This window comes from Paroedura picta, chromosome 1 (genome assembly GCF_049243985.1).
Source record: "Paroedura picta isolate Pp20150507F chromosome 1, Ppicta_v3.0, whole genome shotgun sequence".
Lineage (NCBI taxonomy): Eukaryota > Metazoa > Chordata > Lepidosauria > Squamata > Gekkonidae > Paroedura > Paroedura picta.
In genome coordinates this window covers 113,402,060-113,424,427 of record NC_135369.1, presented here as the reverse complement: position 1 = coordinate 113,424,427, position 22,368 = coordinate 113,402,060, and the positions used below count along the sequence as shown (strand labels likewise).

The following is a 22,368-nucleotide window of genomic DNA, read 5'->3' as shown; positions in this document are numbered from 1 at the left end:
TGTGAGGGCAGGATGAGGCAGGCAACTTTAGCATGTTTGAGTCTCCATACCTTCCCTCTGCTGATTGCCTGCTGATTGCTCTCCTGTAGCCCACGCTAAATAGGTTGGGGAATCCACTTTATGCAATTCCCCAACTAGCGCTGTAAATAGAGGATGTAGCCAGCGGGTACTGCCCAGACGCTGGATTTTGGCATCATCATATGGAGGGGCCGGAATATAGCGACTTCTTTTGGCAAACATTACACAATATTTAGAGGGTGTGGAAATACCCCATGAATTCATGCCCCTTCCCCAATGGTACTATCACAGAACTGAGTTTTTAAAAGAATTTCAGCTTTGATTTTTAAAAAAGAGCAAATTTCTAGTCTTTTACGATGTATAGATATAATTGAAAATGTGTGCACAAAGCCTGGTGAAGTCAAACCAGAGGAGTTACTGGATAAAGTTTCTATTGGAGAGAGGAGTTCTCACAATGCCCAGTATAGTCCCTTGTCCATGGCTAGCAGAATAAATAATGCATAACGTTTAAAAATGCAGAATAAACCATGCTATATTATGGGAAACTATGCAAAACAATTTAATTTGCCTTACTATTACAGGTCACAGGATTTCTTGTTGCAGACTTTTTGTAATGTGGGTGCAGAAATAAACATAGAACTTGATAAGTTTGGGGACTTTTGGACTAGACTTGGTCCTAAGTCCCTCAAGAGAATTAGAGCTGCAGAGTAACAAAGCATTTTGAAAGTATGCAGTTTTTAATTACCTTTGTGGATGAGGCACAGATGCAGACACACAATGTTTTGCAGTTTGAGAGGAGAGAGAGAGAATCTTTACTGGAAAGATTATACATGAAGATATATCATATTCATCTGTTTCAGTCTCCTTAGTGAAGCAGAGTACAAAAGCTTAAAAGATAGTTACAAAGAAAACACATTGCAAGCCCCTATGGCTGGCTCAAGCAGACTACATCCCGCACAATGGCAAATTGAAAACCCAATGACTGCTCCTTGCTTCAGGTAGAGGAAGCACATTGATCTTCTTCCTGAAGAAACAGAAGGGAATCCTGGAGCATGTGCTTGAGATTTTTTCACTGCAAACTTAACTGTGACCACTTGATGCACTGGTGAGGACATAGGTGCAGCTCAGCTGCTTAAACAGCTGAACAACAACCCTTCAAGGCTGACTTTACCAAATTACTTGCTGATTGCAGTTCTAACAGTAAGACTAGGGAATGATACAGACATCACTGCCAAACTATACTGATAACAAATTTAGGCCATGTACTTGTAGACCATTCTACCAAGTATAGTATGGCAACCTACTGAGGCATCAATAAGCATCATGTTTGGGGTGCTTGTATGAGACTGCAAAAAAAGAGCAGGGGGGGCAGGGGGTGGGAGTGCACTTACCAGGAGCAGGAGGAATGCCAAGCATTTCAGTGATGTGGCTATATGACATAAGCATGTCAGGGACATCAGGGGGTGACTCTGGTTTTGGGGCAAAACTCAATGGTAGAATTAGCTACCCTGATGTGCTTTATGTAACCTCTGGGACATATAAGCACATCACTGAAGTGTCAGGCATTCCTCCATTTTTGAAGGGGTCCTAGGTCTCAAGCATGTGGCTGTATGATAAACCTGCTGCACAACTTTTTCTGTCAGTATGTTAACTAGCCCTCTAACTTTTAAAATAAGGTTAAAAGGGAGTTCTTTGGACAGGATGTTTGTAGATTATAAATTGTGAGAAAGGACAACAGACTGAAAGTGAAATCTGTTCCTGATGTTCTTTTTGTGGTTTCTATAAAAATAAGCCTGTGTGAAAAAACCTCTTGCTTCAGAAGACTGGAAACTTGCAAATGCTACTGTAATTGTGTAATGTCAATGGCATGAACTGAATGATCTCTGTACAGTTTGAAAACTGATGAGCAAACATTCAACAGCAGACATTGTGTAAATTACTAGCAAAATTAGCTAATCTAACACTGGAGCACATTGAGGCTTCCCAGCACTTTCCTGAAACTTCATTCATTGTTTAGTGCAAAGTAGCTGTTGTAGTTATAAAATCTGGCAATGCTTTATGATTAATAATAATAATAGATTTAGACCTAAACCTATTTAAAAGAAATTCCATTGGAAAGGGATTTTACTTCCCTTGTTCACGTAGGGGTCATAATACAGTCATCAATTTTATTGGAACATAGGGAAGCCTCCCCCATAGGAATAATATGTTCCCTAATATGCGAAGGAAATATGAGACATGAGTGACAAGATGTAAGTACAAAATGCATTTACCTCTCATCGAAAAGAAAGAAGTCCCTGTATGGTGGTCACTTCTACAAACTTCCCCATTCTGAGGTAAATGTTTCCCTGAAAATAAAACTCTTGTTCCCCCACAGACTGAACTAGCCATGTAGCATGGCTCCTTAGTTATAAAAATGAAACTCACTGTCCCACGAGTCACTGTTAGATCTATTTGGCTTTATGCAGCCCTGGAACTCTTTTGGGAAGTTGTAGAGCCTTTTTTTTCTTATAACCCTTTACATTTTTAACAACAAAAGATTTTATTTTCCAAAGAGGAATAGGAAGTCGGAATGAGGAATCAATTTTTTTCTTCTATAGATGAGATATTTTACAATTTCAGGTTCTTAGTTACAGACTTTTTGGCTTTTATTTCAAATTTTGAGATTTCTTTTAAACTGAGAGGTTTGTTACTCTGTTTATCCCAAAACACATCTGTTTTTCTTCTTTTGGCTTTTATCTATTGAGCTCCCCTGAACTCCTTGGGCTTCCGGTATGTGGGCATTCTTTCTTGTACTTCCATTTTTCCTTCCTAGGAGAAACAGTACCCCACTGCCTACTGAGAAGTCCAAAGCATTTTTACACACACACACACACACGCTTGGGCCTGAGGAAATAGACATATCAAATTCCGCCTTTCTAACTGGGCAGGGATCCTCCTTCTCTCTTTAGAAGAATTTTCTTTCCAATTTGGCCCAAATTGTGATTTAACATCTCCTTGCCCATATTCCCAGTGCCAATTATCTCCCCAAGTTGTACAGACACTGTATGGATTAGCAGTCAATAGAAAACTCAGTTCTCTACCTAGAGTTCTCCTCAAAGTGGATGGTCAACTAAGGATCTGTTAGACTAAGGTGCCCAGACGTTTCGATTCTGGCGGGACTGTCCTGATAATTAATTAATTAGTCCCGGGTCCTGCGGCGTTTTCAGAAACTCCCGCTTTTTAAAATGAAGTACTGCTACTGGTTCACCAGCAGCCCATCTTGCTCTCGACCATTTTCTCCTGCAGGCAGTTGCTGCGGCTGCGTGGGAAAGGGCGCCCCTGGGGGCGGCGTGGAGTTGCGACACCCTCCGAGGCCCGGCCTAGTGAGGAATGCCAGGGGAGACCCCCTGTTTCTGAGAAGGCGAGGGAAGGGAGGAGGCCGGGTCGAGGCACAGGCATTGAGGCCACGTGGTTGTTTGTTGATCCCCGTCCCCCTGGCAGGCATCCTGCAGAGCCTGCTCCAGGACCATGGCTGCCTTGCGTCACCTGCCTCCCAAGCTGCCTTCACCAGCTGGCTCACCCCTGTGGGGTTAAGCCCTGCCCCTCCTGCATCATCCCCCACCCACTTCCCCCCCCTCATGGGTACCCTGAACCTTGTCTGTCTACTCCAGCCGGGGCATGCTGTTGACTCCTGACCACTGGTAAGTATCTTCTTTCCCTGGAGCTGTCCCTTCCCCCCTGAGCTCTCAAGCTCCCATGTCCCTAGGCTCCTATCTTCTATAAGTCTGAGCGGGTGATTGGGGCAGACGGCTGTCTTTGTCCCCGGCCCGTCCAGCAGGGGTTTGGAAGAGCTGTCAGCTACCTCTTGGTTCCTCCCCACCCTGCCAGGTGTCAGCATGCTCTTCTTTGTGTTCTTTCCTTTCTCTGTCGTCACTAGCTGTCCCAGAGTTTCTCCGAAGGCTCTAGGACCCTCTCCCAATGCTTGCACCTCCCCCTCCTTGCGCACAGTTTCTTCTCCCCCTGGAGAAGCCGAAGATGAATCGGGAGGCTCTGGTGGAACTGTCAGCCTGTCTCTCGCCACCCTGTCAGTCTGTCTCTCACCCAGACAGCCCCCGAGGTGCGTCGCTCTACTATGGGCTGCGAGGGCACCTTAGGGCGCCTGATCTGTTTTGACTGCTCAGAGGTCAGGGGAGGGCCGCCTCAGCCCCTCGGGGGCTACTCTGAGCTCGCGGGTCCTTGTCTGAGGCAGCTCCTGCCGGCGGCCAGGCTCTTAGCTCCATCTCCCAAGGCGGCTCCAGCGCCTCCTCCCGGTGTCTGTCTGCCTGGGTCCTCCCGCCGAGGGGTGAGAGCAAATGAGGGGAAGGAGGCAGAGGAGACCCGCCAGTGAAGCCTGCCCACCCACACCTCCCCCCCCTGTCCACGACGCAGTGCAAGCTGTGGGCATGTCCCACTTTACCGTTTTTTAAAATCTGGTCACCTTATGTTAGACTGTACTCTGAACCAGCAACTGAATCAGAAAAAGAATCAAATCATAGGCTGATTTCCCACCAGCAGTGCCACGCCAGGCCACAGGCAGTGTGTGGCACCAGGGCAGCATGTTCTGCCATGTCCTGTGTCTCCATGGGTCAATGAAGGGCCTGATCTGTACCTGGCCAGGGCCAGGACAGCGACGACATCATGTGGCTGCAGGGATTAGCCCCACAACTATATGGCCACCAACCCAACCTTTACTGCCCATGCAGAATCGGACAGACTGACCTTCACTTCTGCATACAACTGCTCCTGGCCCTGGATCTCTTAGAGGCCAGAGGATGCCTGCCTCTGCCTTTTACTAACAAAAACAAAAGTTTCAATTCTAGCAACATTATTGTGATTGCACAGCAATTCCCATAAAGCCCATTACAGGGTGCATTCCTTTCTTAAAGGTACAGACCCTGCTTCTATTATTTGTGGGTAGATTAATCTCCCAATATTGGTTTGTTTTTTAAATTTCAGATTCTTCTACAAATATGGGGTTTTCTTCAGGTTTATAAAAAGACCTCTTATAGTTTCAGGGCACCAGTGTCTGGATGTAAGTACCCATAGATGAAGCCATATTGAGAATGTGATATATTGATGATTATTATTTTGATTTGTGGGCTTCGTCCACTAACAAGATCAGGATCACATTGGGCTAGGGGTGAAATAATCTATGCCAGTGATGACTGGAAATGGGCTCCTGGAATGTTTGCTAGTACTTAGGTAAGGACAGTTTTTTGATACACTGTGGATTTTTCATTTCAAAACCTTAAGGTACATTGACCTAATAAAAACACAATTTTCTTCTGGATTTCTATGTGCTGTTGCCCTAACTGACCTCCTATAACTGTTAGAGGAACTAGGTGCAGAGCATGGGAAGAAAAAATCTTCCTCTCACTCTGTATAAAAAGAATTTTTCTCAACTTATTTATAAGGAATCTTGGACTGAAAGCAAGCCAGTTGTGGTTACTGTGGGTAATCTGGAGGTTATTTCTGTTGTGTTAAAGAAGCTAGCAGACAGTTAAATTTGGTATCCTTCCTTGGTGTTTTCCCTCTCAACTTTTCAGGACTTTTTCTCAGGAAATTCAGGATCAGACTTTGAGGACAATTTTAATCTCATCAAGTTCAATATGTCTACTATTTTACCTTTCCATTATGTAATATTTGTAGAGTTTTCTTTCATATTGAAGCAGTGTTTCCAGTATGTTTTCCTTGGCAATTTCTAGCTTTTGGGACTCTCATGTGAAGGCTATTATTGAATCACCACACATACACTGTACACATCTCTCTGTTATTTGGTTTTTTAGTTTCTTCTTTGTCAAAAAAAACAAAAACCCTTTACATTCAATGGGGCTTTCCGCACTCCTTCAAAATCGCACAATGGTTGCCAATTGAAATCACTACAGTTTTGCCATTATGCACAACGTCGTTGACAATCTGCCACACACCTGAAACCGATCCGCAAAAAGCGCTTCCTTGTAGCGCTTTCAGGGAAATCCCCAAAAGTGGATTCACCCTCCGGAAAGCGCTACACTCCTGCAACCAATCTGCAACATTAGCGGGAAAGTTCTGTGCGTTACCATTGTTGTGGTTTCTACAAAGTCCCTCCCCCTGGCTCTCTCCTCTGATCTTCTGGCGAAGCAATCACCATTTTTTTTTCACCGAGCGAGCAGAGATCAACCCACCAGCGAGCCTCTGTTTAGAAGCTTCCCCGGCTGCAGTCCCTCCCCAGAGCTCTTTACAGTCACTAAGCACAAACAAGAGAGAAGCCCGTTTGCTGATGTATTTTCCCTTTATTTTTTACACTGTTTTCGGCCCGTGAGGGGGGGGGAATTTTTTTTTCACTCGGGGGGAGCGTGGCAACGATGAAACGACAGCTCAAACACACCTGCAAGCTGGATGGGCTTCTCCGTTGCAACGAATCAACACAGATTCGTTGCAACTGGTGTTTTTTTTTTTTTTTAAACTTTCTTAAAGAGAAAGGGGCTGTTTGGGAGCATGCTAACGGCTGCCCATTGGCTGCTTGACAGCCAGAGGCGGGACGAGCTTGGCAATAGCGCTTCCTTTCTAGCGATTTTTGCCGAGACCGGAAGCCTGTGGGAAACGATACAAAACGCAACTGGATTCCACTACAAAGGCAGGTATGCATAATGACAAATTCCACTATTTTAAATGGCGATTTTTCGTTCAGCAAACAATTTGCTACAAGGATCCCGGTGCAGAAAGCCCCAATGTGTTGAAAGTTTTGAGCGTCATCTCACAAATATTAGGAAATTTTTCTCTTGCGATGAATTAATTTTCCTTGGGACATAGCAAAACTCAAAGTAATGGCCAACCACTTTTGCTTCTCACTTGCCTTGAAAGCCCCTTGCGATTCTCCTAAGTCAGTTGTGACATGATGGCACTATATACATACGTTGTTGTTGTTGTTAGGTGCAAAGTTATGCCTGACCCATTGTGACCCCATGGACAATGATCCTCCAGTCCTTCCTGTCCTCTACCATTTCCCGGAGTCCATTTAAGTTAGCACCAACTGCTTCAGTGACCTCATCTAGCCACCTCATTCTCTGTTGTCCCCTTCTTCTTTTGCCCTCAATCTCTCCCAGCATTAGGCTCTTCTCCAGGGAGTCCTTCCTTCTAATGAGGTAGCCAAAGTATTTGAGTTTCATCTTCAGGATCTGGCCTTCTAAAAAGCAGTCCGGGCTGATCTCCTCTAGGACTAACCAGTTTGCTCGCCTTGCAGTCCAAGGGACTCGTAAGAGTCTTCTCCAGCACCAGAGTTCAAAAGCCTCAATTCTTTGCTCGGCCTTCCTTATGGTCCAACTTTCACAGCCATACATTGCAACTGGGAAGACGATAGCTTTGACTAGATGCACTTTTGTTGGCAGGGTGATGTCTCTGCTTTTTAGGATACTGTCTAGATTTGTCATAGCTTTCCTTCCCAGGAGCAAGCGTCTTTTAATTTCTTTGCTGTAGTTCCCACCTGCATTGATCTTGGAGCCCAGGAAAATAAAATCTGTCACTATCTCCATTTCTTCCCTATCTATTTGCCAGGAATTGAGAGGGCCAGATGCCATGATCTGACAATAACAATAGACATTGGGGAAATCAGTCTTAGAACCGATATCTATATCTGTGTGTGTGTGTGTCTACACTAGAATTTGAATTTTAGAAACTACCTACAACATACTATGTCCATTCACAAGTAGATTAATTCAGGGTCAGTTTGTATGGCCATGTTTTTATATACTGAAACATTTAACTATAATCTTTTTAGGTGTGGAATTTTTCAACCATACAGATGTACCCTTAGTCTGAATGATCCTTAATGGGGGACTGCATGCTCTCTGCTCATTCAAGATTCTTTTTTAAGTTAATAGAGGAAAATAAAATGGTGAAGCAGATACTGACTTATCTCTTTACAAATGGCAAGTCTCACCAATTTCAGAGGGGCCAATTCCAATGAGAGAAAAAGGCGGAGAGAGTGGTCATATGGAAGCATGGCTAATCCCAGCTTCCTGCAACATTAACCCCCTGATGCCCCACCCACATGGTGAAACCATTCTGCTGATGCTGTATTTCCCAGGGGGACACATTTTGATGCTGGAGTGTGGATGCCACCAAGCGAAGTAACCAAGGCAGAGTGATACCTTAGTTAGAAGGAATTATGCCAAAAATAGTTTCTGATATCTTAGTGAGAAGGATAAACTGATTCTTAGATTTTTGCTCATGTCTGTGGTAAACAGTAATACAAATCCTTCATGATCACTCCATACACAATATACTTATTTAGAATCAGATATCCATTACATTGTGTAGGAAGTAATGTAGTAGAAATATTAATGGGAAGATGTAGAAATATCCATGCTAAGCTATCATGTAACATTACATTTAACTAATTACAGCTTTCCTCCAACTTAACTGGCTCTTCCTTCAGTAGGTGACTTAAATTGGAAGCATGAATCAAAAGGAAAGTGGGGCATAAATGCTCTAATACGTGAATGAATAAATAAAATTTGCTCTGTGGAATGGTTGGATAAGGGTTGGATCTACCCCTCTGTTGCCAGAGGTATGAAAAATGTTCTAAAAAAGGAACATTCATGATGTTTATATTTAGCTTATTAAGGTAAAGGTAAAGGTATCGCCTGTGCAAGCACCGGGTCATGTCTGATCCTTGGGGTGACACCTTCTAGCATTTTCATGGCAGACTCAATATGGGGTGGTTTGCCAGTGCCTTCCCCAGTCATTACTATTTACCCCTTAGCAAGCTGGGTACTCATTTTATCGACCTCAGAAGGATGGAAGGCTGAGTCAACCTTGAGCCGGCTACTGGGATTGAACTCCCAGCCTCATGGGCAGAGCTTCAGACTGCATATCTGCTGCCTTACCACTCTGCGCCACAAGAGGCTCATTTAGCTTATTAGGCCAACATTAATACCTGCTCTGATATGGCTTCTGCCAAGAAAAGAGCTCAAAAAGTTCAGAGAAGATACCCCAGAAACAAAGGCTGCCTGGAACTTCTTTTTTGGCAGTTCTATTCCATCTGGGTATGGGCATTTGTGCAGATCTTTCTTACTCAATATATGCACATTGGTTTATGGCATTTAGGGATCGGTAGGGGGTTTGAGGCAGGGTAGCAGGCAAAGATATTATTGCATGCCACATGACATCACATCTACCCCAGAACCTGGAGGTGATGAAAACATGTTGGGTATCACTCTGGACATTCTAGGTAATTCCATGGTACTTACCTTCATAGAATTCCTGATCCAGGGTGCAAAAGCTGGAGGGCAGGCCCAACAGCACTCCTGCTATAAGTGGGCAAACAGGAAGACTATCTCCATGTAGGTGAAATAGGCCCATAAAGTCTCAACCAGATGGGGTAGTGGCAAAAACTTGCTCCATAAAGCTCACTGTGTATGTTTGAATGAACATACTTTCAACCAAACCTTCCTCAGTGTAGCTGTGAACCAAAGCATGAACCAAAAAATGCCACGAGATTGCCCTGGTTTGTCCTTTCTGATCTGCAGTCCTGTGGAGGCATCTTTTCCTAGGCTTTTCCCAGATTGTTCAGCTGTCGGCCACTTTAGGCCAACAGGAGATGGGTGTGAATGCCCTACTGTCAGCCTAAAATGGCTGCAAGCCATTTCAGCACACTGGTAAGACTAACTTAGAAGGTGATGTAAATTGCTTTGGGTCCCAATTGTTGAAAACAGGAGGATATTAGTGTAGTAAATATGTACTACATATAACAGAAGATTGAGAACAGATAAAGGGTAGGTTGATCAATGAGTTGGAAGGGGAGAAGGAAACAGGGAGAAATAAGGGGATGGGGGCTTCCAGAAAAAAAGGAAATATTAAATAGAGAAGATACAGAGGAAATTAGGGCCCCCTGAAAGGCCTTGCAAGTCTGTGTAATTGAACCAAGCTCAGCTGACACTACAGAACTTGTTCAGAGTTTTCTGGTGAGAGGCTGCCAGGGGAGAAAAAGGAAGGAGAGAAAGCTGGAGTGGAGAGCAGATAAAAGTAGGATGGCTAGTGGGTGAGAAGGAAGTAGGTGGATTTCTAGAGAGGGCTGACATCACTTTCTTGTTTTTCCTGGAAGTGCCATCAATATGTTGATGTAATGGCTATTTAAATTTTTTAAAACTGTTGGCAGCCCAATAATAGTTGTAACAGCATGTTCTGGGGAACACACTCATAATGCATTGACCAGTCATGTAGAAACCACTGCCCCTTACACACTAAGAATGCAACCTTCAACATAGCCTTTTATTGATCCCCACCTGCTCCATTACACTGTAAAACATGAGCAGGAGTTTGTCCACTATCTGGAGGCAATTTGCAAGACTACTAATGTAGAATTCATAAAATTTCAGAAAGCCCTAGAGTTTACTGGAGCACAATTAAAAAGCCACTGACACAATAAATGATTGCTACTTCTCTTAAGTTGTAACTCTGTGCAAGTTTTCTTGAGAGCAAGTCCCTGTGCATAAAGTAGGACTTACTTCTAAGTGAATATAGGATCAGACTACACATTCATTACAATCCCTCTCTTTTTAAAATAAAGTAAAGCCTTTTTGCATTCAAATGAATAACAGTGAAAAGAAAATATTATGTCTTCAGTACAATGAAATACTGGGTTGCAAGCTATTGAAACGAGCAAAAGGCTTAGGGTTTAAAGAGTTTGTTTTTTCAGTGAAAGAAAAGGAAATGTAAACCACCACTAACCCTCCCCCCCCAATTCCTAAATCTTAATGCCGTGGAAAATTGCTAAGCTTTAGAATGCAGGGGCAGGTAATTGCTGATTCTGTTATCAGAACAAAGCTGATTTTTATAATATGTGATGAGTTTGAAGTAAGGCTGTTTTATTTTGGAATATGATAAAACACAATATTTTAGAAAATTGATGAATTCTACTCCCCTCTGATCCCAATCTTTTAAACCATTTATTGACATAAAGCTTTTTATCCTTGCCTTTCTCCAAATAAGATACAGTATACTTAATCCTTACCATTGTGGGCAGAGCGCTGTCTGGGGACAAGTCCAGTGTCCGGCCTGTGCTTCCGTCCACCCGGGCCAATCAGGCCAGCTCTTGGTGCACCCGCCTCCAGGAGCTGGCCGCAAGCCGTGCACCAACCCTCGCTGCCAGACGCTGCCTGGCCGGCAAGGATGCCTCTCCTCTCCTGCCCTACCTTCCCTGTTGGCCTGCCACGGCCGCCAGCAGCAGCGATGGCCCAGCCACCTCCACAGATATCACCCCAGCTCCAACAGACCACCAGCCTCAGCTGCCATGTCCAATGATGCCCCGCAGCCTTGCCCTCACGCCAACTGACAGCACTACACAAGCCTCTAGCACTGTAGAACAGCGAGTGTACCTCCTGAATGACCAGCCACAGTCAATCTGCCGCCTCACTAGCACTGCCACCCACGTGCCCCACATGTCTTTCTACATAGCAATTCATATGTGTGGGGCTGGGGCAGATGAAATCCAAGCTCACATAAGATCTGCAATAGCTAGGCCCAAATTTAACTTTTTGGCCTGCTGTGGTCAGGCAGTTCACGGAGACCTATATATGCTATAATATTATATCACTCCTTGCTCATTCCCCCTCCCAACACACTCAGGTTTTTCCCATCAGCAATTATCAAGTAAGCTGGCTTTGAGATGTTAACATGAAGCCAGCTACAACCAGTTGCCAAGTCACACCTGGATCTGAGATCACACCACTTCCCACACAGTAACCTTATGCAGGGAGTGTTACTTTGGGGGTGGGGGGTTAAACTGCACAAAGGGTATTTTAATTAATTTTGTTCTATAGTGTGAGCAAAAAGTTAACATTATGGGGTGATTTATAACTTCCTTAGGAAGGACTATTCCATAAACCCAGCAGTGCAACTGAGAAGCCACAAGGCCTTATAGACAATGTCCAGACATCCACAGGCTGAGATCTGAAGCAGGCACGGATCAGGCAAACTGCCACAAAGAAGTACTTAAAGGAAAGGCAGAGTGATACAGTGTCAAACTAGGATCTGGGAGACCCCAGTTCAAATCCCCACACTACATGGGAGCTAACTGGGGAACCTTGGGCCATCATACCCTTTCAGGTTTCCAATGGAGGGGGGGTGTTATAAGTCACTTTAGATGCCTAGTTGGTATAATGAGGGAAATAAAGTCACTAGTCCATCCTCACATCAACATTGCCACATTAGTAGAATTCAAGTAGAGGTGTAATTTCCATATCAAATTCTATCAAACTGTTAGCTTTAATTATCTTTATAAGATTTTTATTTACATCTACATTTCATAGCACGTCTTTTGGTTAACTCTAGAAATCAATGGGAATGGTTGCATAGGATATAGAATCATAGAATCGTAGAATAGTAGAGTTGGAAGGGACCTCATGGGTCCAACCCCCTGCACTATGCAGGACACTCACATCCCTATTGCTCATCTACTGTAACCTGACACCCTTTTGCCTTCACAGACTCAGCCTCTCCATCAGATGGCTATTTAGCCTCTGTTTAAAAATTTCCAAAGATGGAGAACCCACCACCTCCCGAGTAAGCCTGTTCCACTGAGAAGCCGCTCTAACTGTCAGGAACTTCTTCCGGATGTTTAGATGGAATTTATTTTGAATTAATTTCATCCCATTTGTTCTGGTCTGTCCCTCTGGGGCAAGAGAGAATAATTCTGCTCCATCCTCCACATGGCACCCTTTTAAATACTTGAAGATGGTTATCAGATCCCCTCTGTCATTTCCTCTCTAGGCTAAACAGACCAAGCTCCCCCAACTTTTCTTCATATGTCTTGGTCTCCAAACCCCTCACCATCTTTGTTGCCCTCCTCTGGACACGTTCCAGTTTGTCAACATCCCTCTTCAACTGGGGTGCTCAAAACTGAACACAGTACTCCAAGTGAGGCCGAACCAGAGCAGAGTAAAGTGGTACCATCACCTCCCGTGACATGGACACAATACTCTGTTTGATACAGCCCAAAATCCCATTTGCCTTTTTAGCCACTGAGTCACACTGCTGACTCATGTTCAATGTATGGTCTACTAAGACTCCTAGATCCTTTTCGTACATGCTACTGCCAAGACAAGTCTCCCCCATCTTACATTTGGTTTTTCCTACCAATATGGATTTCATTATTCATTGTTAAACTGACTGTGCAATTAAGAACTGATCGGACATAAAATAATTAATGGAAACCTAGTCTCTAGTCTGACGGACATTCTGAATTAAGGCTAATTTAAGATCAGTTATATTTGTCTTAAAGTAATTTTAAAATTGGTGTTATGATTATATTTCTTGTTATTACTTGTATAATGTATATAATAATTATTATACTATTGCATGTTTATTCAAATTTATAATAAGCAGTTTTTTAAAACATAAAATATTTCGAGTGGTAATTTCTTCTTTTTCCATGTCTTTTCTTAGCAAATCCCAACATGAGCCAGCCTTGCCCAGGAGGATGTGCAACATGTTCTGAATACAATGGATGCCTGACATGTAAACCCCGACTCTTTTTTTTCCTGGAGAGGATTGGCATGAGACAGATAGGGGTGTGTCTTACTTCCTGTCCCAGTGGATATTATGGAACACGATTCCCTGAACCAACTGCGTGTACAAGTAAGTTGAGGCTGAAAATCAAAGCTATGTTTATGCTGTATAGTTAAATTTATATTCTTGAATTTGATGTATGAAAAGTCTTGAACGTTTAGATTTGCATAAACACTATGAAAGCTCCTTAAGCTCATTTAAGTCTTACTCTGTAGCAAAGCTCATGTTACATATATGGAAAGTATGTAATGGTTCTCTACTATGAAATACCATACACACTGACAAGGAATATCTATTGTTTTATACAAACCAGAGCAAAATCTGATAATCTAGGCAATCTACATTCACAGCAAGGGCTATGCCTCAGGGCTTCGGCAGCAGCTGGAAATAAGTCATGTTTTAGGTAATGTTATAGAAACATTCTTGACTAACTTATTAAATAATTGAGTTTCCGTACTTCCAACAATGTGTTGAACATTCCAAACAACGCCTCCAGGCAGAGCTCCACTTACATCTGGAGGCTTTAGAACATTCAAGACACAACCCCCAATCTTTGCAGGTAAAGGTTGCTTGTGAAGGGGGTGGGATTTAAAGGGGAGTGCACTGTCCTATAACAGCTGATCATGACAGATGTCAGAATCAGCAGTAATGTGGGAGGGGGTGATCCAGGAGCCTTTAAAAGGACTGCCCACACCTGCTTACCGCTTATCATTAGAGCTCTGCAGCTGTCATGATCACCTGTTATGCAGCCTGTGATCCCTTTCAACACTCCTACCTTGGCAGGCTAGGGGGAGTGCTGGAAGGGAGCACAGGTGGCCTAGAGCCCTTCAAATTTTACTGCTAGTTAGTAATAAATATGGTTAGCATCTCTGAACGGACATTTTAAAAGGAGTATTGATAGTTCTTTCCTTACAAAATGAGGCAAACTTCTCCCCACTAGTCAGTAATATGAATGCTGTTTTGTTGTTCATATGTACTTCCCCCAGTCTTCCAGTCAGGTGTCTGCCTTAAAAAAAAATTAAAGTGCAGTATATAAATTATTCACTGTTGCTCCCCCACCCCTTGGGTCTTTCTTTTTACAAAAATGGAAATTCGGTTTAAAAGGACTGAACAATCAATTCAAGGATAGATGATTGGGATATAAGTTTATATTGTCATAAGATGCAGCTAATCAGCACTGTGCATAGCTAGTTTCGGCTGCAAGCCGCCAGAACTGATTTCCCTTTAAGTCAGTCCTGGAAAGGGTAGTATATATCAGTGCACTTCCACAGAAATCCAAAATGTGTAAATTTACTCAGATGTACTGCCCCAACAATGTATATTTTCGCATACCTAAGCTTTACAAGAAAAGCACATTGGGAAGTATATACAATATAGTAGGCAATTTTCAGTACAAAAGAAGCAGTTTCTTCCATTTATCATGGCAGGAACAAAAGGTGACATATGAATAAAATAAATAAGTCTGTGGTGTCCAACCATGTATTACATATGATCTGATGGTATAGAGCGAGACAGTTTTCTGGGTCTTTGGAGCTCCAGAATAGATTTCAGGCCCTTGCAGAGGAGGTGCAAGGGTCAACGAGGGAAGAGGGCCCAAAACAAAGTCTAAGACAAAGTGAAGAGGCCACGGGGATAGAAGGAAATGGAGTTGAGAAGAAAAAAAAAAGGAGAGTACTGGTAATTGGAGACTCCCTGCTAAGAGGAATGGATCGCCATGTGGCTGGCCCCGATCCCCTAACCCGAGAGGTGTGTTGCTTACCAGGGGCAAAAATTAAAGACATTTCAGAACGGCTGCCCAAACTCCTCAAATCTACGGATCACTACCCATTTGTGATGGTCCATGTGGGAACGAATGACATGTCCATGAATACTATCGCTCCTATTAAAAAAGACTATCAAGATCTAGGGAGAAAGCTCAAGCAAATGGGGGCACAAGTGGTATTTTCTTCAATCTTGCCTGTCAAGGGAAGAGGATTGCATTGGGAGAGGAAGATAATGGAGATGAATCAGTGGCTGCGTAGTTGGTGCCGGCAGGAGAGATTTGGTTTCTGGGACCATGGGATAGGCTTTCTTGAGGAAGGCCTACTAGCATCTGATGGACTGCACTTATCGAAGCTGGGGAAGAATGTGTTTGGCAGGAACCTGGGGAGATTCATCAGGAGAGCTTTAAACTGAAGCCACAAGAGGAAGGAGATGATCAACATAGGGAGTGTAAGGAAGGAGACTGATCGGGGGCAGCCCAACCAGCAAGGCCAGCTCATAGGGAACCAAAAGTAAAAGGATTCAGATGCCTTTATACTAACACCCGAAGCATGGGCAATAAGAAGGAAGAGCTGGAACTTCTCATGCTGATGGAAAGGTATGATCTAGTAGGCATCACAGAAACTTGGTGGAATGATTCTCATGACTGGAATGTAATGGTGGATGGATATGAACTGTTCAGAAAAAAACAGAATAGATGGAAGAGGTGGAGGAGTGGCACTGTATGTGAGGAAAGGGCTTACCTGTCAGGAAATTCTAGTGAAGGAGAGCATATCTACACTGGAAAGCATCTGGGTGAAAATAAGCGAGGGGAAAACAAACAGTGTGGTGGTTGGTGTCTGCTACCGACCTCCTGACCAACGAGAGGATGTGGATGCTGCACTTTGTGAGCAGCTTGAGAAAATATCCAAGTGGCAGGACCTTGTCATCATGGGTGACTTCAATTTCCCAGATGTGTGCTGGTAAACAAACTCCGCAAAGCGTCTTCAGTTGTGCAACTTTCTGACCTACCTGGCTGACAATTTCATTTATCAAATGGTAGATGAACCCACAAGAGGTTCAGCCATACTGGACCCTAGGGGGAAGTGACCATGTCCTCATAGAATTCCTTTTGAGATGGGGAGCCAAGGAAGCTTGTAGCCAGACGCAGATGTTGGATTTTCGTAGGGCAAACTTTAATAAACTCAGAGACATGATGAGTGTCATACCATGGACGAGAATGCTGGAAGGGAAGGGAGCATGTGAAGGGTGGGCGCTACTCAAACAAAAGCTATTGCATGCTCAATCAATGACTATCCCAGAAAGATGAAAACACTGCAGGAGCTCTAAGAAGCCTATTTGGATGAACAGAGAACTTCAAGAGGAACTAAGAAAGAAAAGGAAAATGTTCAGGAAATGGAGGGAAGGACAGAGCTCTAAAGAAGAGTACCTAAGGTTACTAGGCACTGTAGATCAATCATCAGAAAGGCCAAAGCTGAGAGTGAGCTAAGATTGGCCAGGGAAGCCCATTGTAACAAGAAAAGATTTTTCAGTTATGTGAGGAGCAAACGTAAAGTAAAGGAGGCAATAGGCCCACTGTTGGGTGCAGATGGACAAACTCTAACGGAAGATGCAGAGAAAGCAGAAAGGCTTAGTGCCTATTTTACATCTGTTTTTTTCCCACAGGTCAAAGGGTTTAGGCACATCTAGATATGGCAGTAGCCAAGAGATAGTGTCTGGGTGGCAGGTTAACATGGATAGAGAGGTTATCGAGAGGCATTTAGCTGCACTGGATGAGTTCAAATCCCCTGGGCCAGATGAAATGCACCCGAGAGTGCTCAAAGAACTTTCCAGAGAATTTGCACAACCCTTGTCCATCATCTTCAGGACCTCTTTAAGGACTGGAGATGTCCCGGAGGACTGGAAGAGAGCAAACGTTATTCCGATCTTCAAAAAAGGGAGGAAGGATGACCCAGGAAACTACAGACCAGTAGTCTGACCTCTGTTGTGGGGAAAATAATGGAGCAGATATTAAAGGGAGCAATCTGCAAACATCTGGAGGGCAATTTGGTGATCCAAGGAAGTCAGCATGGATTTGTCTCCAACAGGTCCTGCCAGACCAACCTGGTTTCCTTTTTTGACCAAATAACAGGTTTGCTGGATCGTGGAAATTCAGTTGATGTCGTTTACTTGGATTTTAGTAAAGTTTTTGATAAGGTTCCCCATGATGTTCTGATGGATAAATTGAAGGACTGCAATCTGGATTTTCAGATAGTTAGGTGGATAGGGAACTGGTTAGAGAACCGCACTCAAAGAGTTGTTGTAAATGGTGTTTCAGACTGGAGAGAGGTGAGTAGCGGGGTACCTCAGGGCTCGGTGCTCGGCCCAGTACTTTTTAACATATTTATTAATGATCTAGATGAGGGGGTGGAAGGACTACTCATCAAGTTTGCAGATGACACCAAATTGGGAGGACTGGCAAATACTCCGGAAGATAGAGACACAGTTCAACAAGTTCTGAACACAATGGAAAAATGGGCAAATGAGAACAAGATGCAATTTAATAAAGATAAGTGAAAAGTTCTGCATCTGGGTCAGAAAAATGAAAAGCATGCCTACTGGATGGGGGATACGCTTCTAGGTAACACTGTGTGTGAACGAGACCTTGGGGTACTTGTGGATTGTAAACTAAACATGAGCAGGCAGTGTGATGCAGCGGTAAAAAAGGCGAATGCCATTTTGGGTTGTATCAACAGGGGCATCACATCAAAAATCACAAGATGTCATATTCCCATTGTATACGGCACTGGTCAGACCACACCTGGAGTACTGTGTGCAGTTCTGGAGGCCTCACTTCAAGAAGCACGTAAAAATTGAAAGGGTAGAGAGGAGAGCGACGAAGATGATCTGGGGCCAAGGGACCAAGCCCTATGAAGATAGGTTGAGGGACTTGGGAATGTTCAGCCTGGAGAAAAGGAGGTTGAGAGGAGACATGATAGCCCTCTTTAAGTATTTGAAAGGTTGTCACTTGGAGGAGGGCAGGATGCTGTTTCTGTTGGCTGCAGAGGAGAGGACACGCAGTAATGGGTTTAAACTACAAGTACAACGATATAGGCTAGATATCAGGGAAAAAATTTTCACAGTCAGAGTAGTTCAACAGTGGAATAGGCTGCCTAAGGAGGTGGTGAGCTCCCCCTCACTGGCAGTCTTCAAGCAGAGGTTGGATACACACTTTTCTTGGATGCTTTAGGATGCTTAGGGCTGATCCTGCATTGAGCCTGGGGTTGGACTAGATGGCCTGTATGGCCCCTTCCAACTCTATGATTCTATGATTCTATGACATTATTTTGACTAAGCCATATTATGTCATATGATTGATGGCAAGAAGAAATCACTCTTTTTTATTTCAGAATGTAAAGCTGACTGTGAGGCCTGCTTTAACAGTAATTTCTGCACAAAGTGTAAACATGGGTTTTATTTACATCTTGGAAAGTGCCTTGAAAACTGCCCAGAATGGCTGGAACCCAACAATTACACAATGGAGTGCAATGATATTAGTAAGTAAACTTAAGATTTGTACTTGAATGGTCCTTGTGAATTCCTTTTGGCTATATCAGTTCTCCATATTTAAATTAAGTGGACAGTTTAAAGTCAACAGAGAGTTATTCTTTCAATAAAAATATATACTCCTGATGTCCAGCACCATTTCTATAGAAAATGTTATTCTCTTGTCTGAAAGTCCCACTTCCACTCTCACTTTCCAGCTGGATCTCCTCATGGGCCATGGGATGAGACAGATTATTTTATGGTCACACTGATTAGAAGTAACTGTGGTTCAGGTTCTCCAAGACATTTAAAAGAGTTATGGCATAGCTAACATGCAGGTTTGGAACCATTCAGTGGCCACTTGCTGCAAGAACAATGTTGTCTGGAGCTTTCTTTTTCTCACTGTGATGTTGCCATTGCTGCCCAGAAGTTATGCCTCTGCAGGGCACCTGAGGGCTGGGCTAAAGGCCTGCCCCAACCCTGAAAATAATTACTCCTGTCTGGGTAGCCAGCAGTAATACATTCACTTGTCCAATGGTAGCCCTGCTGCAGAGCACGTGGGGCTTGCTGGACTGAGTCGGGCGGGATGGGGCAACTTTGGACCCATGGGGGTAGGGAGTCACTTTCTTGCCAGCTCTAAAAGAGTTGAGCGAAGTGTTTCAGTGTATTCCTCAGCAGTTGCCAGCGCAACCCTCTGGGCAGGCTGGGCAGCTACAGAAGGAGCCAGTGGGGCGCTGGAAATGCATACCTGCAGCTAGCGCACACGTGCATGCGCACAACAATCAAAGTAGTGTGGAGGCAGCCATTGCCATGGTTCCACCACCTCCGCTGGCCGCCGCCTTTGCCCGCCTCCACCGCCACCACCCACCACACTCCGCCGGCTGCCACCGCTGCAGCAACCTGCCAACGCTGGGGAAGGGGCCAGCTGACCCCAAATGGGGTCCCGACCCCAAGGTTGAGAACCACTGCTCTAAGGCAGTACTAGAAAGAACAGTGCCATTGTTGTTTAACCATATATTCTACTTTTATCTGAGATGTATGTGTGTCATGCAGCTATCAAGTTGCAGCTGATTTATGTTGAGTCCTCATGAGGTTTTCAATGCAAGCAATCTTCAAAGGTGGTTTGCCATTACCTGCCTTTGCATAGCAACCTCTTAAGTTCCTTGGTGGCCTCCCATCCACTAACCCAGACTGACCCTTCTTAGCTTCTGAGATGATCGTGTTAGCCTGGACCATCCATGTCAGGACAATCTGAAATACCTATCTGATATAATTGAACACTGAATATATACTAAATCTTATGCCAAACGAGTCATGTTCTCTCTCACTTACAGAACTGCAAACCCAGAGTCACTCCATTAGAGTTGATAAATGGCCAGAGAAATGACCTGGTCTGCTCCTGTGCCTTTAACAGTATCTTTGCCTAAAGAAATCTGCAGATAAAGCTTGCCTGGCATAGACTAAGCATTATAATCCGCTAAGAGCTGCTGATCTATCTACAGGCACAGAAACAAGAAGGAAAAATGGTGGCAGCATAATCAGTGTACATAATTTTCTCAGGCTTGCATAGGGGACCTTATCATTTGAGCCAGTAACTCATATGAAATCAGATTCTTAGAAGGGATATGTTCAAAGTCACTTGAGACAGGGTAGAATGAAAATTCAATAAATAAATAAACAAAAAACAAACAAATATTATTTCTTGGATTACTGACCAAATTAGTGTGTTAAATACAGTTTTTGCATTTGTATAAAGCTATCTAAGGCTTACATCAAATATATGTGTGTGTATATGTTACAGTGCATTGTAAAATTAGTGAATGGAGCCTGTGGAGCCCTTGCACAAAGAAAGGGAAAACGTGTGGTTTCAAAAGAGGGAATGAAACAAGGATCAGAGAAGTCCTACAACTTCCTTCTACAAAGGGTAGCCCATGCCCACATACAAGTGAGACAAGAAAATGTGTTGTACAAAGAAAGAGATGCCAGAGAGGAGAAAAAGGTAGTGTTTCATTATTTTACTTATTATTGTTTTATTTATTCAATATATGAATATTCCTTATGAAGTCACATTAGAACTACAATTGGTATTCACATATTTTATGAACTTGTTAGATTGCAAAAGGGGGATTTCTCTTTTTAGAAAGCATATTTAGACTTTTTCAAAACAAAAGTCCTGCACATTTTTATTCTGCTTTATAAATTAAAATTGAGAATAGACCATTTCCCTGCACAGTCAACATGATACAGGATCTAACCAGTGTCCTAAATTATAGGACATGATAATCAGAAACAAAGTATTTCTAAAGACACATTCTAAAGAAAAAGAATGTTTAGTTTTCAAACCCTGATTCAATTTCCTTCACATACTTTCCTTGATTTTATCTATTCTCTAAATTTATTTATTTTTAGATTTATACCCCATCCTTACGCAAGAGGATCATGGAGGCTTACAACAACATTTTAAATACATAGTAATTAAATAGTAATCTCAGTTTTAAAATTCTAAAATTCCATTTTTAATTTTTATACAGTTCTAATATATAAAATGGAAATTCTAAAATTCAATTTTAAATTTTTTATACAGTTCTAATTTTTTATACAGAAACCCTTGGCCTCCTCTTCTTGGTACCAAGCATTGAAATAGTTACTGAACTGGAGGGAGGTGGTATATGGAGTTCTTGGGGAGTTGTTTGAGGGTGGGCTTTTGAACAGGGAGGCCTGCACGGTCTTGATGTTATTTCTAGGCCTTAACCATGGGTCTGGCGGATCAGCTCCTTCTTACAGACCTTGTGTAACTGATTGTCCCACAGGGCTCTCACCTCATTAGGCAGAGTGTTCCACCAGGCTGGGGCCAGGGCTAAAAAGACCCCAAGTTTCAGTCAGTAGACCTTAGCACTCTGGGGGGGGGGGCATTGTGGAAGAGATGGTCTCACAGATACAAACGTCCCATATTGTTTGGGGATTTAAAGGTTAGCACCAAAACATTGAACATGGTCTGGTCTCCAATCTGGAGCCAGTGTAAACAGGAGAACAGAGGCTGAATATGTGCTCTCTGTTGGATCCCAGTAAATACCCAAACTGCTGCATTCTGGAAGAGATTACAGAAAGATTCTGGAGATTACAGAGCAGCTTCAAGGGAAGCCCAGCATAATATGTAATCATATGAATTAAGCCCTGCAAAACCAGTCATTTATATATTTATGCACAGAGGGGGCATTTGGTTGTGCCTACTAGCCTCTTGTAACTTATATATATTGGACTACACATGCATAAACGCTAGTTCTTTGTATCCAGAGTTTGTTTGAAATATCAGTCTTTTTGCTGAATATTTCAATTGCAGCTGTTATCAATAAACTTAGTAATCGTTTTCCATCTTCTTCATTCATGACATCTTTTATCCAACTCAACAGGATTTAACATTATACCTTTGTGATGTTCTTTTCAGCTTTTTTTGTAATAGAAGGCAACTGAATGTCTGTTTATTCACTTAGGCTT

The 22,368-nt window shown here is 43.2% G+C and overlaps 1 protein-coding gene across 1 annotated transcript in view; it reads left to right on the top strand.

Moving 5' to 3' along the window:
- RSPO3 (R-spondin 3) overlaps positions 1-22,368 on the top strand; it is a 65,797-nt gene that overhangs the window by 18,470 nt on the left and 24,959 nt on the right. The window contains exons 2-4 of the mRNA XM_077300059.1: positions 13,465-13,656; positions 18,738-18,884; positions 20,675-20,872. Of these exons, the coding sequence (XP_077156174.1) occupies positions 13,465-13,656; positions 18,738-18,884; positions 20,675-20,872 (537 nt within the window). The remainder of the gene's footprint in view (positions 1-13,464; positions 13,657-18,737; positions 18,885-20,674; positions 20,873-22,368) is intronic.